Raw genomic sequence first — 13,742 nt, 5'->3', positions numbered from 1 at the left:
CCTACATTCAATTATTAAAATATCTCAATGTTTTTTCCCCCCCTACTCGCATTCAGTTGAGTTATTATTTATCTTCAATAGCAAGAGACAGTCATTGACGATTATGTTGCTGGCTGGCTGTCTCTGAAAATGTATTTTTGGTTGCCCTAGAAACAAGCGTTCTCATAGAATAGAACAATGGGAAATGTAGTTGTCTGTCTACTGAACCGCTTTGGAATACGTTCTAATTATATGGTTAAATCACAGCTCATAGGACATTTATTTGAACTGACAGCTTTTGGGAGAATTTAAAAACACGCCATCCTAATTTGTAAATAAACTCAAACTGTTTTCAACTAAACCAATTATATTAGACTTAGTACAAGTTAGTACTTAGTACAATTGTTGTTTTGATCAACTTTCAGGATATACTACAATAAAAAAACGATACACTAGCCTATAATAAACATGCACACTGTAGATCTACAAAAATAACTGTTAGGCCTATAGATAATCATGGTCCAACAGCATACATTTCACCTGCCGCTTTAACTCTTGGTTTTGTTTTCACTAGTTGCTCTGTTGGGCAGTGGCTATTTCTGTCCATATATGCACTATGCATGTAGCTGCGAACTAACTTTGTGGTCCCCATGCCGACAGACAGCTGAAGTTGCCAATCACTCGGTCAGCGCTGCACCCCTAAAACCTGGCCCACCAATCCTGCGGTGATGGAGAGTTTGGGGACAAAAATAGCCTCAGTGGTGTGGCTTGGGTGCGCTCTACTATTAGGGGAGGCAGCCTTTATCTTTACTAACCTACGTTAGTACCTCATTCTACAGAACACATTGTAACAAAATGGTTATAAAAGTATTTCTAGCTTCTTCATCAGGATCGACAGCGGTAAGCACTTACCCGAGTCTTTGTTTTTAAATGCTATTAACTTCGTGGCCGGTTTACCACGACTATTGTTCAGCTCTTAATTCATGCGTTTATGTGACTGGCAAACAGATTCAAATCGCTTGAAGTTATTATAGGCCTAGGCAATTTAGCGGTTTGTCAACTTTTAGTACCGTTATTTGCGTCTAACTTCACATTTGAGGAGCACTAGAACTACCCGAGTTCCTTATATATATCTACCGTCGCTGAGATCATATTCCTAACCTGCAACAGCAATCTGTTGAAGATGAATCACCATGCATTCACTTGCAGAACCTTCTGGAATATATTTGGATTACCTCAAACCTAATCTACAATATCAAAGGAAATGTACACTACATGACCAAAAGTGTGTGGACACCTGCTTGTCGAACATCTCATTCCAAAATCATGGGCATTAACATAGAGTTGGTCCCCCCTTTGTTGCTATAACAGCCTTCACTTTTCTGGGAAGGCTTTCCACTAGATATTGGAACATTGCAACTGGGACTTGCTTCCATTTAGCCACAAGAGCATTAGTGAGGTCGGGCACTGATGTTGGGCGTTTAGGCCTGTCTTGCAGTCAGTGTTCCAATTCATCTCAAAGGTGTTCGATGGAGTTGAGGTCAGGGGTCTGTGCAGGCCAGTCAAGTTCTTCCACACGGATTTCGACAAACCATTTCTGTATGGACCTTGCTTTGTGCACGAAAAATGGAAACCCATTTAATGAAGCTCCCGACGAAACAGTTATTGTGCTGACGTTGCTTCCAGAGACAGTTTGGAACTCGGTAGTGAGTGTTGCAACCGAGGACAGGCAATCTTTACGCGCCTCGGCACTTGGCGGTCCCGTTCTGTGAGCTTTTGTGGCCTACCACTTCGCGGCAGAGCCCTTGTTGCTCCTAGATGTTTCCACTTCACAATGACAGCACTTACAGTTAACCTGGGCAGCTCTATCACGCCAGAAATTGGACAAAATAAATTGTTGGAGAGGTGGCATCCTATGACAGTGCCACGTTGGAAGTCACTGAGCTCTTCAGTAAGGCCATTTTACTGCTAATGTTTGTCTATGGAGATTGCATGGCTGTGTGCTCGATTATATACACCTGTCAGCAACAGGTGTGGCTAAAATAGCCAAATTCACAAATTTGAAGGGGGTGTACACATACTATACAGTTGAAGTCGGAAGTTTACATACACCGTAACCAAGTTCATTTAAACTCAGTTTTTCACAATTCCTGACATTTAATCCTAGTAAAAATGCCCTGTCTTAGGTCAGTTAGGGTCACCACTTTATTTTAAGAATGTGAAATGTCAGAATAATAGTAGAGAGAATGATTTATTTCAGCTTTTATTTCATAACATTCCCAGTGGGTCAGAAGTTTACATACACTCAATTAGTATTTGGTAGCATTGCCTTTAAATTGTTTAACTTAGGTCAAATGTTTCACGTAGCCTTCCACAAGCTTCCCACAATAAGTTGGGTGAATTCCGGTCCATTCCTCCTGACAGAGCTGGTGTAACTGAGTCAGGTTTGTAGGCCTCCTTGCTCGCACCCACTTTTTCAGTTCTGCCCACAAAATGTCTATAGGATTGTGATCAGGGCTTTGTGATGGCCACTCCAATACCCTGACTTTGTTGTCCTTAAGCCATTTTGCCACAACTTTGGAAGTATGCTTGGGGTCATTGTCCACTTGGAAGACCCATTTGCGACCAAGCTTTAACTTCCTGACTGATGTCTTGAGATGTTGCTTCAATATATCCACATCATTTTCCTACCTCATGATGCCATCTATTTTGTGAAGTGCACCAGTCCCTCCTGCAGCAAAGCACCCCCACAACATGATGTTGGCACCCCCGTGCTTCACGGTTGGGATGGTGTTCTTCGGCTTGCAAGCCTCCCCCTTTTTCCTCCAAACATAACGATGGTCATTATGGCCAAACAGTTCTATTTTTGTTTCATCAGACCAGAGGACATTTCTCCAAAAAGTACAATCTTTGTCCCCATGTGCAGTTACAAACCGTAGTCTGGCTTTTTTATGGTGGTTGTGGAGCAGTGGCCTCTTCCTTGCTGAGTGGCCTTTCAGGTTATGTCAATATAGGACTCGTTTTACTGTGGATATAGATACTTTTGTACCTGTTTCCTCCAGCATCTTCACAAGGTCCTTTGCTGTTGTTCTGGTATTGATTTGCACTTTTCGCACCAAAGTACGTTCATCTCTAGAAGACAGAACGCGCCTCCTTCCTGAGCGGTATGATGGCTGCATGGTCCCATGGTGTTTATACTTGGTATATATGTGGTATTTTCAGGCATTTGGAAATTGCTCCCAAGGATGAACCAGACTTGTGGAGGTCCACAAATTTTTTTCTGAGGTCTTGGCTGATTTCTTTTGATTTTCCCATGATGTCAAGCAAAGAGGCATGAGTTTGAAGGTAGGCCTTGAAATACATCCACAGGTACACCTCCAATAGGCTAATTGACATAATTTGAGTCAATCAGAAGCTTCTAAAGCCATGACATCATTTTCTGGAATTTTCCAAGCTGTTTAAAGGCACAGTCAACTTAGTGTATGTTAACTTCTGACCCACTGGAATTGTGATTAAGTGAAATAATTTGTCTGTAAACAATTGTTGGAAAAATTACTTGTGTCATGCGTGAAGTAGATGTCCTAACCGACTTGCCAAAACTATAGTTTGCTAACAATACATTTGTGGAGTGGTTGAAAAACGAGTTTTAATGACTCCAACCTAAGTGTATGTAAACTTCCGACTTCAACTGCATATAGTGTATGATATGTGAGTAGATTCTTTGTCAAACTATAAAACAAAAAGTAAAAAGCTTTCATTAATGTATTAGCCTTCTACTCTGCTCTCCCCAACCTAGTGATAGAAAAAAAATCTGCCAAACATGTTCTCATGAAGAAGAAGCCTATCTATACTGTGTTTGTTGTCTGTCTGTACACCTGTGTGATGGTCCAGATCAAAAAGAAGCAACAGGATGTGCTTGGGTTCCTGGAGGCCCTGAAAGTGGACTACGCTCCATTGGACATTGCCTGCAATGAGGACAACCGCATGTGGATGAGGGAAAATGTCCCTGTGGAGAAAAAGCCCACCAACGGGATCCCCCTACCCCCTCAGATCTTCAACGAAGAGAGCTACTGTGGGGTGAGCATAACAAGATAATATAGAAGGTGTGGTGACCAATAAGCCTACTGAATGGTTCAGGTAAAGGTGAGGGGAAGTGTCCATTCAAATGCTGTGAGAACGATTGGAGAATAAACTGAAATGTCTAATTTGCCTTTTACCTTAGGACTACGAGACATTCTTTGACGCCAAAGAAGACAATGCGGTGTATGCCTTCCTGGGTCTGCCACCTCCTCCAGGTTCCAAGGTTGGAATTCAACTTTCACTTAATTTTCTAAAATATAAATTGTGATTATATAGCTTTTTATCTATAGAATTCAACCACACAATGTGTTTTCCACTCAAGGGATTTTATTATGCAAATAAACTCACCCCAATATTGTTCATCTCAATGTCAGAGACAGGCTGTTTTAATGTTTGTTTAGCTGAAATGCTCAGGCATGTATTGTCCTCCTAATTTGTTTTTGCTCAGGTTGAGACGTGTCTGAGTGCACTCCACATAACATATTCCTTTGGAGGGCAAGTAGGAGTTAGTGAGGTTAATTGTGTGAGAGGGATACGATGTGACATGTAGGCTAACGTAGTTGAGCATGTTGCAACTTTGTTAATTCAACAACCTGCCAATTTTCCTTGGTGCAGGAAGCGAAAGAGGCATTTATCCTTGAAAATGGGCCTGTTGAGAATGGAACCGTTTTAAACGGAACTGATGATGCTGAGGATGAAGAGAACCTTGAAGCTGAGGAGGAGAACCTTGATGATGACACACTAGTAATGTCTTTCTCTTATCCCTCAGTCCCTGTCTCACCTTTACCATTTCTCCCCTGGTTTCCTCCCATCCAGCATAACCTTAACCATTTCTCCAGTTAACTCCTGTTGGATTCATTTTCCAGTTACCCAGTTAAATCTTGTTGGTTTAATTTTCCATGGATGTTTACCAAGTTTTATTTTTATTTAACTAGGCAAGCCAGTTAAGAACAAATTGTTATTTACAATGACGGCCTAGGAACAGTGGGCTAACTGCCTTGTTCAGGGGCAGATCGTCAGATTTTTTACCTTGTCAGCTCTGGGATTCGATCTAGCAACCTTTTGGTTACTGGCCCAACGCTCTAACCACTAACTGGGCTACCTGCCGCCCCAAGTAACCAGTAATGTTGCTAATCCTCTCATTGCATGGATGAGTGGCAATTTAGAGTTGGTTTAAAAACAGTGTACCCATCTCTCATTAATTAACATGTGTACATTTCTCAGTTTTTATAGTGTTTCATTGTGTTTATATTTCATCTGTAGTTTTTGCAAAGCATATAAAGTATTTATAATAATTCTATGATATTATATAGGATTTATACTCAATAGAAAGCAGACGATTGGGAATCAGTTAATTATTTTTCTAATTAATTATTTGTATAATAGGACTATTCTTATAGAAGAACATGCTGATGCTGTTGTAAAAAATTATATGAACATTTAAACGTAGATATATTAAGAAAAAACTTAAACTTCTCAACTCACTTTGGGATGCTGCCAAACCGTAGAGATAGACCTGGTGCATGAGCATCACAGAGAAATTATTTGTATTTTTTTTTTTTAAAGGTGACAAGGGACAGCAGAGAAAGTATTGCCCAGCTGAACCTGTGATATTCCTCTAACAAATCCCACAGGCTTTTAGAGGGTGCTGTTTCGAGAAGGGTGCAAATTGAGTTAATTTTACTGGACCAGCTTCATGGGTATTTCTGGGAAAAGAGTTCAGACGCCCTCTGCTTTCGCTGTTCTCCAGAGTACCAGGCCGGTTTATTTTCCATTTAAGTTGCAATGTTGTTGGAATGACAGTTTTTTTTATTGATACTGTTGACTGGACTGATTTAGCTGGCTCCCGGCAGTGTTATAATATGCAGTCTTCCTCGCTACAGCATACATCATTGAAAACCTCTAATTTATCTCCGCAGCACCACTATGCTGCTATTCATCACCTTGCAACCATATGTAATTGCCCTTCATTTATTCATGCATTTTCCTTTACTCAGAGGGGCTGCTGATGCTGATGCCTTACTCTGTGATGTCTTTGAACATGTGACTCCAGCAGTAGGGCTGCCCCCCTCCTGGTGTTTGATGTGTGCCCATGACAGCTGCTGTGTCATTATTATTCTAACACATCGTTTTTTCCCCCTTGATGGCACATGGTTGTTTTCACTCTAGAAAAGAGAGGTTCCGATGGAGGAGTGCAATGGAGATGAACACACAGAGGAGGTGGGAGGAGAAACAGGAGAGGAAGCAGCAGAAGAGGCCGCAGAAGAGAAGGTGGCAGAGGAGAAGGAGGCAGTCGAAGACACAGAGGAATCCTTAGAGGACACTGTAATTGGCTCCCAGAATCCCATGCTGTGTCCTCCCGTGACATCTCCTCTCTCCATCTCTTTAACGTTGTCTTTTTCTCGACCTCAGGGTTTTGTTTCCCTCGAGCTCCTGTTATTCTTGTATCCTCCTCAACTCTGGACCATACTAACCCACCTGTATTTTGTTATATTGACTGTCCCATAACTGTTTCAATTGACTGTTCTGTTTGTTCCTTAGATCTGTTGGATGTTCAACCACTTCTCTGTTCTGTAGCAGTTAACTGTAATGTTGTCTCAATGACTACATAATCGTTGGTCTTGATTTTCTTTGATATGTACTATGTCCTTTGTTCTACAACTATGTCTAGGTGTGAATATGTTGTATGTTTCCATGTCTAGGTGTGTATGTGTCGTTCCACTGTCCACCCATGTCTAGGTATGTATGTGTCGTTACGCTGTCCATCCATGTCTAGGTGTGTATGTGTCGTTCCACTGTCCACCCATGTCTAGGTGTGTATGTGTCGTTCCGCTGTCCACCCATGTCTAGGTGTGTATGTGTCGTTCCACTGTCCACCCATGTCTAGGTGTGTATGTGTCGTTCCACTGTCCACCCATGTCTAGGTGTGTATATGTTGTATGTTTCCATGTCTAGGTGTGTATGTGTCGTTCCGCTGTCCATCCATGTCTAGGTGTGTATGTGTCGTTCCACTGTCCACCCATGTCTAGGTGTGTATGTGTCGTTCCACTGTCCACCCATGTCTAGGTGTGTATGTGTCGTTCCACTGTCCCCCATGTCTAGGTGTGTATGTGTCGTTCCACTGTCCATCCATGTCTAGGTGTGTATGTGTCGTTCCACTGTCCACCCATGTCTAGGTGTGTATGTGTCGTTCCACTGTCCACCCATGTCTAGGTGTGTATGTGTCGTTCCACTGTCCCCCATGTCTAGGTGTGTATGTGTCGTTCCACTGTCCATCCATGTCTAGGTGTGTATGTGTCGTTCCACTGTCCATCCATGTCTAGGTGTGTATGTGTCGTTCCACTGTCCATCCATGTCTAGGTGTGTATGTGTTGGTGGGGGTCCTCTGGAAATCCCACCATGTTGTTGTTCAATGTGCGTAATCTGTGAGATCTGTTCAAGTTGCATGACCTCCAATGTAGAAGTGTCTCATCCATGTTTGAGGAGAGGTTCTCTGTTTCCCATAAGCCTCCTTGAGGTCATGCTATCATTCTAAAAATCCTGATACACAATCTTTTCTATTTTCTCCCCTTTCTGCCAGAAGGCCCCCGTGAAGGAGGAAGAAGCCCAGGTAAATTGTTTTTACATTTCTGAAAAGTATTGAAATCAAATAGAAATTTCAGAGTCATGTCCCAGTCTCACTGTTTTTCTCTCTTATCCTAAACAGGAAGAAGTAGATGATGAAGAGGCTAAGGTAACAGGCGACTGTGTCCACCGGAGTAATTCCTGATATGAAGGGCATTGTCATTAATAACAACAGCCACTGCTCGCTGCATTGTGCCATCTGCCCCACTAAGAAACGATCTTAGCCTGGATCTCATAGACCTGACACATGGTTTCATACTACATTGTGCCTTTATTGAACTCTAATATTCTGGAATTAAGTAAATTATTAACTTGTAGATATTTTAGTCATCCAACTATTCTAAACAAAGCACATACATGTACGTCTAAAAGGGACATACAGATCTTAGGTCTATGTTTTCCTGGCCATAGTCACTGATTATCAGTACTATGAAGTTTCTCTTCCAATGCCCAGGCACAGCTATGTCTGCTAGCCATTGTAACAAAACATGATTTCATCATACATGCTTAATAACATGCTATATACATTTGCAAAGTTTCACAACTCACCAGTAGCTTAATTAATCAATAAATGCTTTTATTGTGACTTGAGAGCTGTATTGAGAATGGTAAAGGTTAAAGGAAGGCAAAAGCCTGACTGATCAGCAAAGGTCAAATATCACATTGTTTTAATGTCTCATACCACTGTTGTGTTCTTTTGGGCTCAGAAGTGGCACAGAAGCTAGCTAATGCTGGTATTGAATACAAAGTGCTGTGGTACAAACAAACAGACGCAGAGTAAACCGAGACGGGTTAGTGTTACCCAGGGCACTATTGTTCATTACAGAGTGAACCACTATCAACTCTTTATTGATAAGATATAAAGTTATAAACTTCTGAACAAGTTCATCTGAATATATCCATCAGACTTATGTGCAATGTGTCAATAGATAAAGCACTTGTGATGTTATTGGAATGTAGTAATAGTCAATTTGTTAAAATCTCTATTTCTTAGTTACAGTAACCTGGTGAAAGCTAGTGAGTTGATCCAAAGCTAATCATTGCTATTCGTTGTTTTAGGGAGAAGACGATCAGCCGGTTTCTGAGGTAGATCTACTTATTTTTTATTCCCTTTTTCTCCCCAACTTCGTGATATTCAATTGGTAGTTATAGTCTTGTCCCATCGCTGCAACTCCCTAGCGGACTCGGGAGAGGCGAAGGTCAATAGCCTTGTGTCCTCCGAAACAAAACCCCGCCAAGCTGCACTGCTTCTTGACACACTGCTCGTTCAACCCGGAAGCCAGCCACACCAATGTGTCGGAGGAATCACCGTACAGCTGGCGACCGAAGCCAGTGTGCATGCGCCTGGCCGCCACAAGGAGTCGCTAGAGCGCAATGGAACAAGGACATCCCAGCCGGCCAAACCCTCCCCTAACCCGGACGACGCTGGGCCAATTATGTGCCGCCTCATGGGTCTCGCGGTCGCGGTCGGATGCAACACAACCCGGGATCGAATTCGGATCTGTAGTGACGCCTCTAGCACTCTAGCATTGCCTCTAGCATTGCCTTAGACCGCTGCGCCACTTGGGAGGCCGAGGTAGATCTACTTTGAATTGTGTTCCATGTTCTATAGCTGTAGTGTTCAGTCCTTAAATCGAATTCATTATATACTGTTTTCTCAATTTCTGTGCTAAGGGCCTTGGGTGTTCAGTTTTAATGTGTGGTTTGTTTGCATCCTTGTGATTGTGGTCTGTGTCTGATTGTCCAGACAACTAACCTCACATATTCTTCTTTGTTGTAGCTTTTCTTGTGCAGTATTGAATGCTTGAAACCCCTCTTCCTTCGTAATCCCATGACTTGCAACTCCAGATCCACTTTTATCGTTTTTGCCCCCTTCTCATTTTCCACAGGTCTCCTATGGAGGGATTTCTGTATGTTTGGATGCATTTCATCTTAATCTTTGACACAGTTTTAGAACACTACTGATCTTTTCTATGGCATGCCACCTTAGAGATATAATCATTAGATACCCTAGTCATCAACATTCATTACCTTCAGAAAGTATTTAGACCCCTTGACTTTTTTCACATTTTGTTACATTACAGCCTTATTTTAAAGTGGATTACATTTTTAAAAATCTCAGAAATCTACACACAATACCCCATAATGACAAATTGAAACAGGTTTTTAGAAATGTTTGCAAATGTATTAAAACATTTTTTTTTAAATATCTTATTTACAGAAGTATTCACACCCTTTGCTATGAGACTCAAAATTGAGCTCAGGTCCATCCTGTTTCTATTGATCATCCTTGAGATGTTACTACAACTTGGAATCCACCTGTGGTAAATTCAATTGATTGGACATGATTTGGAAAGGCACACACCTGTCTAATATATGGTCGCACAGTTGACACTGCATGTCAGAGCAAAAACCAAGCCATGATGTTGAAGGAATTGTCCGTAGAGCACCGAGACAGGATTGCGTCATAGCACAGATCTGGGGAAGGGTACAAAAAATGTCTGCAGCATTGAAGGTCCCCAAGAACACAGTGGCCTCCATCATTCTTAAAAGGAAGAAGTTTGGAACCACCAAGACTCTTCCTAGAGCTCGCCGTCCGGCCAACTGAGCAATCGGGGGAGAAGGGCCTTGGTCAGGGAGGTGACCAAGAACCCAATGGTCACTCTGACAGAGCTCTGGAGTTCCTCTGTGGCGATGGGAGAACCTTCCAGAAGAACAACCATCTCAGCAGCACTCCACCAATCAGGCACCTAAAGACTCTCAGACCATGAGAAACAAGATTCTCTGGTCTGATGAAGCCAAGATTCAACTCATTGGCCTGAATGCCAAGCGTCACATCTGGAGGAAACCTGGCACCATTGCTATGGTGAAGCATGGTGGTGGCAGCATCATGCTGTGGGGGATGTTTTTCAGCGGCAGGGACTGGAAAACTAGTCAGGATCGAGACAAAGATGAAAGGAGCAAAGTACAGAGAGATCCTTGATGAAAATTTGCTACAGAGCGTTCCAGACCTCAGACTGGGGCGAAGGTTCACCTTCCAACAAGACAATGACCCTAAGCACACAGCCAAGACAATGCAAGAGTGGCTTCAGGACAAGTCTGAATGTCCTTGAGTAGCCCAGCCAGAGCCCAGACTTGAACCTGATCGAAACATCTCTGGAGAGACCTGAAAATAGCTGTACAGCAACACTCCCCATCCAACCTGACAGAGCTTGAGAGGATCTGCAGAGAAGAATGGGAAAAACTCCCCAAATACATGTGTGCCAAGCTTGTAGCGTCATACCCAAGAAGACTCAAGGCTGTAATCGCTGCCAAAGGTACTTCAACAAAGTACTGAGTAAAGGGTTTGAATACTTGTGTAAATGTGTTAGCTTGTCTTGTGTCTTGTGATCTATCTGCCGTTCGTTCCCTCATCAGTAGTCTATGTTCACTCCCTCTGAACCTCTCTTTCTCCCCTCTCTCTTAGCCTTCCTCCTCCTCATTTCTTCCCTAGTTTGTAGCTGCTTCCTTTCTGTCAGCCTGAACTATCCCTGTAGATAAACATTTTAACAACAGACTTTTCCTATCGCGCATGCTTCTGGTGTCACCTCTGACCAGACCATCCACACCACTGACACTCAATCTCATCCTTTCTAGGAGGAAGAAGAGCTGCGACAGCTTGAGGTAGATTGATAAGTGTTTTTTCCAACTACACTCATCCCCCCTCTGCATCTTCACCATTCTATCAATGCTGCTTTTCTTGCTTCCACATCTTGCACAGTTTATTCAGCATTCCTTCAATTTCCTCCTTCACTACTTTTTGTGTAGATGGAACAGACCCTGTCTCACCTATGGCATCTGAACAGACTGTAGCCCTTTACTATATTTCTTTAGCCCTCTGTCTCATGCCAGATAATGATATCTCAATCACATAGTTGGATGAGCAACATGGTAACTCTGGTAGCCATCAGAACACAGACCATGATAGAGAAACCCAGTACTGTCATTCATCCTGATTTTAGAATTTCTCTCTCACTCACTCACTCACTCACTCACTCACTCACTCACTCACTCACTCACTCACTCACTCACTCACTCACTCACTCACTCACTCACTCACTCACTCACTCACTCACTCACTCACACAGAGCCTCTCCAACATTCCTTAATGCCCCTGCCTGCCCTCTCTTCTCTTCCACACAAGCTTCACTGCTTTTGCTCTCTGCTCTTATTCTTTCTCCCCTTTCTTGCTCTCTTCCACCTCCTATACTTTCTTGCTCTCTTCCACCTCCTATACTTTCTTGCTCTCTTCCACCTCCTATACTTTCTTGCTCTCTTCCACCTCCTATACTTTCTTGCTCTCTTCCACCTCCTATACTTTCTTGCTCTCTTCCACCTCCTATACTTTCTTACTCTCCTCCACCTCCTCCTATAATTTCATTGCAGGAGCAAGAAGAGTCAGTCAGTGAGGTTGAAATAGTTTCCTCTGGTTGTAATTTGTGGCGTCTTCTGTGGATCTTAGATTGGAAAGACCCTCTCTCTCTCTCTCTCTCTCTGCTGCATGGGTGGTGGTCTCTGTGGTACAGATAACTGATGGTGTGCAGCATGGCAGACACAACATCGCCAACACCGTCATTCGGTTCACTTATGGTAATAATAATGGGAACATTAAGTAACACAGGGTTTTCCTCCCTCTTGTAGTCTCCTTAGTGACATGCCGATTCGCTTATCTCAAATATAGGCTGTTGTATCTCTTGCGTTTGTTCCCTCTTTGACATTGAAATGCTTAAAACCCCTGATATCCCCTACCTTAGGAAGAAGAAGAGGCCCCAGAGGTAACAGAGGTATATTCTGGCTGTGCTCCAAGCCCATTGCATGGTGTGGCCCCTGACGTGGAGTAAATGGATCTTATGCATGACCCTACTCCTTCATATGTGGATTTAGTGTGGGTTGGTTTGTGAAGAGCTCTCTACCCTCTTATTCTTCAAGGCTGCCAGCATCCCTCCTGTGGTATGCTGTCTTTAATTTGGGGAAATGATTGAGCTCTCTCTGGACTCTGGTTGTGGTTTTGATGCTGTGTGACTGGGATGACGTCATTACCCGTTGGTTTACCTGGAGGCTTGAGGATTCTGCAGCATTGTGCCAGTGGATGTTTCATAACAGGTGACATTCATTGTTTGGTGTCAAGATCTGCCTCTGCGCACATGAGTACAAGTCTGACACAGACATGCTTGTGAATTGGATCTTACAGTGTTGCGTAGGGATCCCTAGTGACTTGACCAGAACTCCATGACAACCAGGATGTTTAAATAGCCATTGGCATGGCTTCACTTTGCGAGGAGAGTCTTGAGACTGAATGTGGACAGGACAAGCACAGCAGAAGATTAATGGACTGTTTGTTATTGTGTAATGCTCCCCCACAACAAGATCTTGGCAGTGTCAGATATGTTGCACCAAACTACACTGCTTTAAATAATGTGTTAATGTGGACATCATTTATCAAATCTTGAATACATAGCAAGCACTATATCCACAAGCAAGTTTTCTGTAAAACTTAGTCATTAAAAACAGTGAATTAATTGGTCACAGGGCTAATTAATTGCACTTCACCACCTGTTTTAAGTGTAGCATATAGGGTAAAGGCTTTTTACATTTGTAGAAATGTATCTAATTGCAACACCATGCTCAACCCAACAGATGCACCTCGGAGTGAATGTGGTCTGATGATTTGAAGAATGCAGTGCCTTGCAGTTTCACGTCATATGATACCACCTCATAGAGGGCCTTGCTTAAAGGCCCACACTACTCTTACTACTTCACTAGCAGTTAAGGGAATGGTGCACCATCCCTGTGGCTAACTTGTTCCATTGACCTAAGTAATGGTGATATTCCTAGTGTCCCTAGTGTCTTCCCAGTCTCATCTCTACTACCTGTTTTCTTGATGCCTCCCCTGGATGGTTTAACTCCCTTTTAACCCAACTATACACGCTACTTTTTCCTTTTCCCCTATGCTGGACTCTTCCCTTCACAAAAAAACAACAAAAAATGTGTCTTTTTTTTTGCTATGCCAAGGAGGAAGA

The 13,742-nt window shown here is 42.8% G+C and overlaps 1 protein-coding gene across 1 annotated transcript; it reads left to right on the top strand.

Annotated features, from left to right (window-relative positions):
• Positions 1 to 822: 822 nt before the first annotated feature.
• sh3bgr (SH3 domain binding glutamate-rich protein) lies at positions 823 to 12,563 on the top strand. The gene is made up of 7 exons (XM_038973664.1): positions 823 to 879; positions 3,871 to 4,056; positions 4,202 to 4,282; positions 7,640 to 7,669; positions 7,766 to 7,792; positions 8,743 to 8,769; positions 12,477 to 12,563. The coding sequence occupies exons 1-7, from the start codon at positions 835 to 837 to the stop codon at positions 12,561 to 12,563; spliced, it is 483 nt and encodes a 160-aa protein (XP_038829592.1). The 5' UTR covers positions 823 to 834.
• The last annotated feature ends 1,179 nt before the right edge of the window (positions 12,564 to 13,742 follow it).

Source organism: Salvelinus namaycush, chromosome 34, assembly GCF_016432855.1.
Source record: "Salvelinus namaycush isolate Seneca chromosome 34, SaNama_1.0, whole genome shotgun sequence".
NCBI classification, from domain to species: Eukaryota; Metazoa; Chordata; class Actinopteri; order Salmoniformes; family Salmonidae; genus Salvelinus; species Salvelinus namaycush.
This window is presented reverse-complemented; position numbering and strand designations above follow the sequence as displayed.

What these genes read in the sequence shown, in the direction of transcription:
- sh3bgr (XM_038973664.1), top strand. Translation starts at nt 835, where the DNA reads ATGGTTATAAAAGTATTTCTAGCTTCTTCATCAGGATCGACAGCG. An exon ending in CTTCATCAGGATCGACAGCG is followed by an intron (nt 880 to 3,870) that starts GTAAGCACTTAC and finishes GTGATGGTCCAG; the next exon opens with ATCAAAAAGAAGCAACAGGA. An exon ending in TAGATGATGAAGAGGCTAAG is followed by an intron (nt 7,793 to 8,742) that starts GTAACAGGCGAC and finishes TCGTTGTTTTAG; the next exon opens with GGAGAAGACGATCAGCCGGT.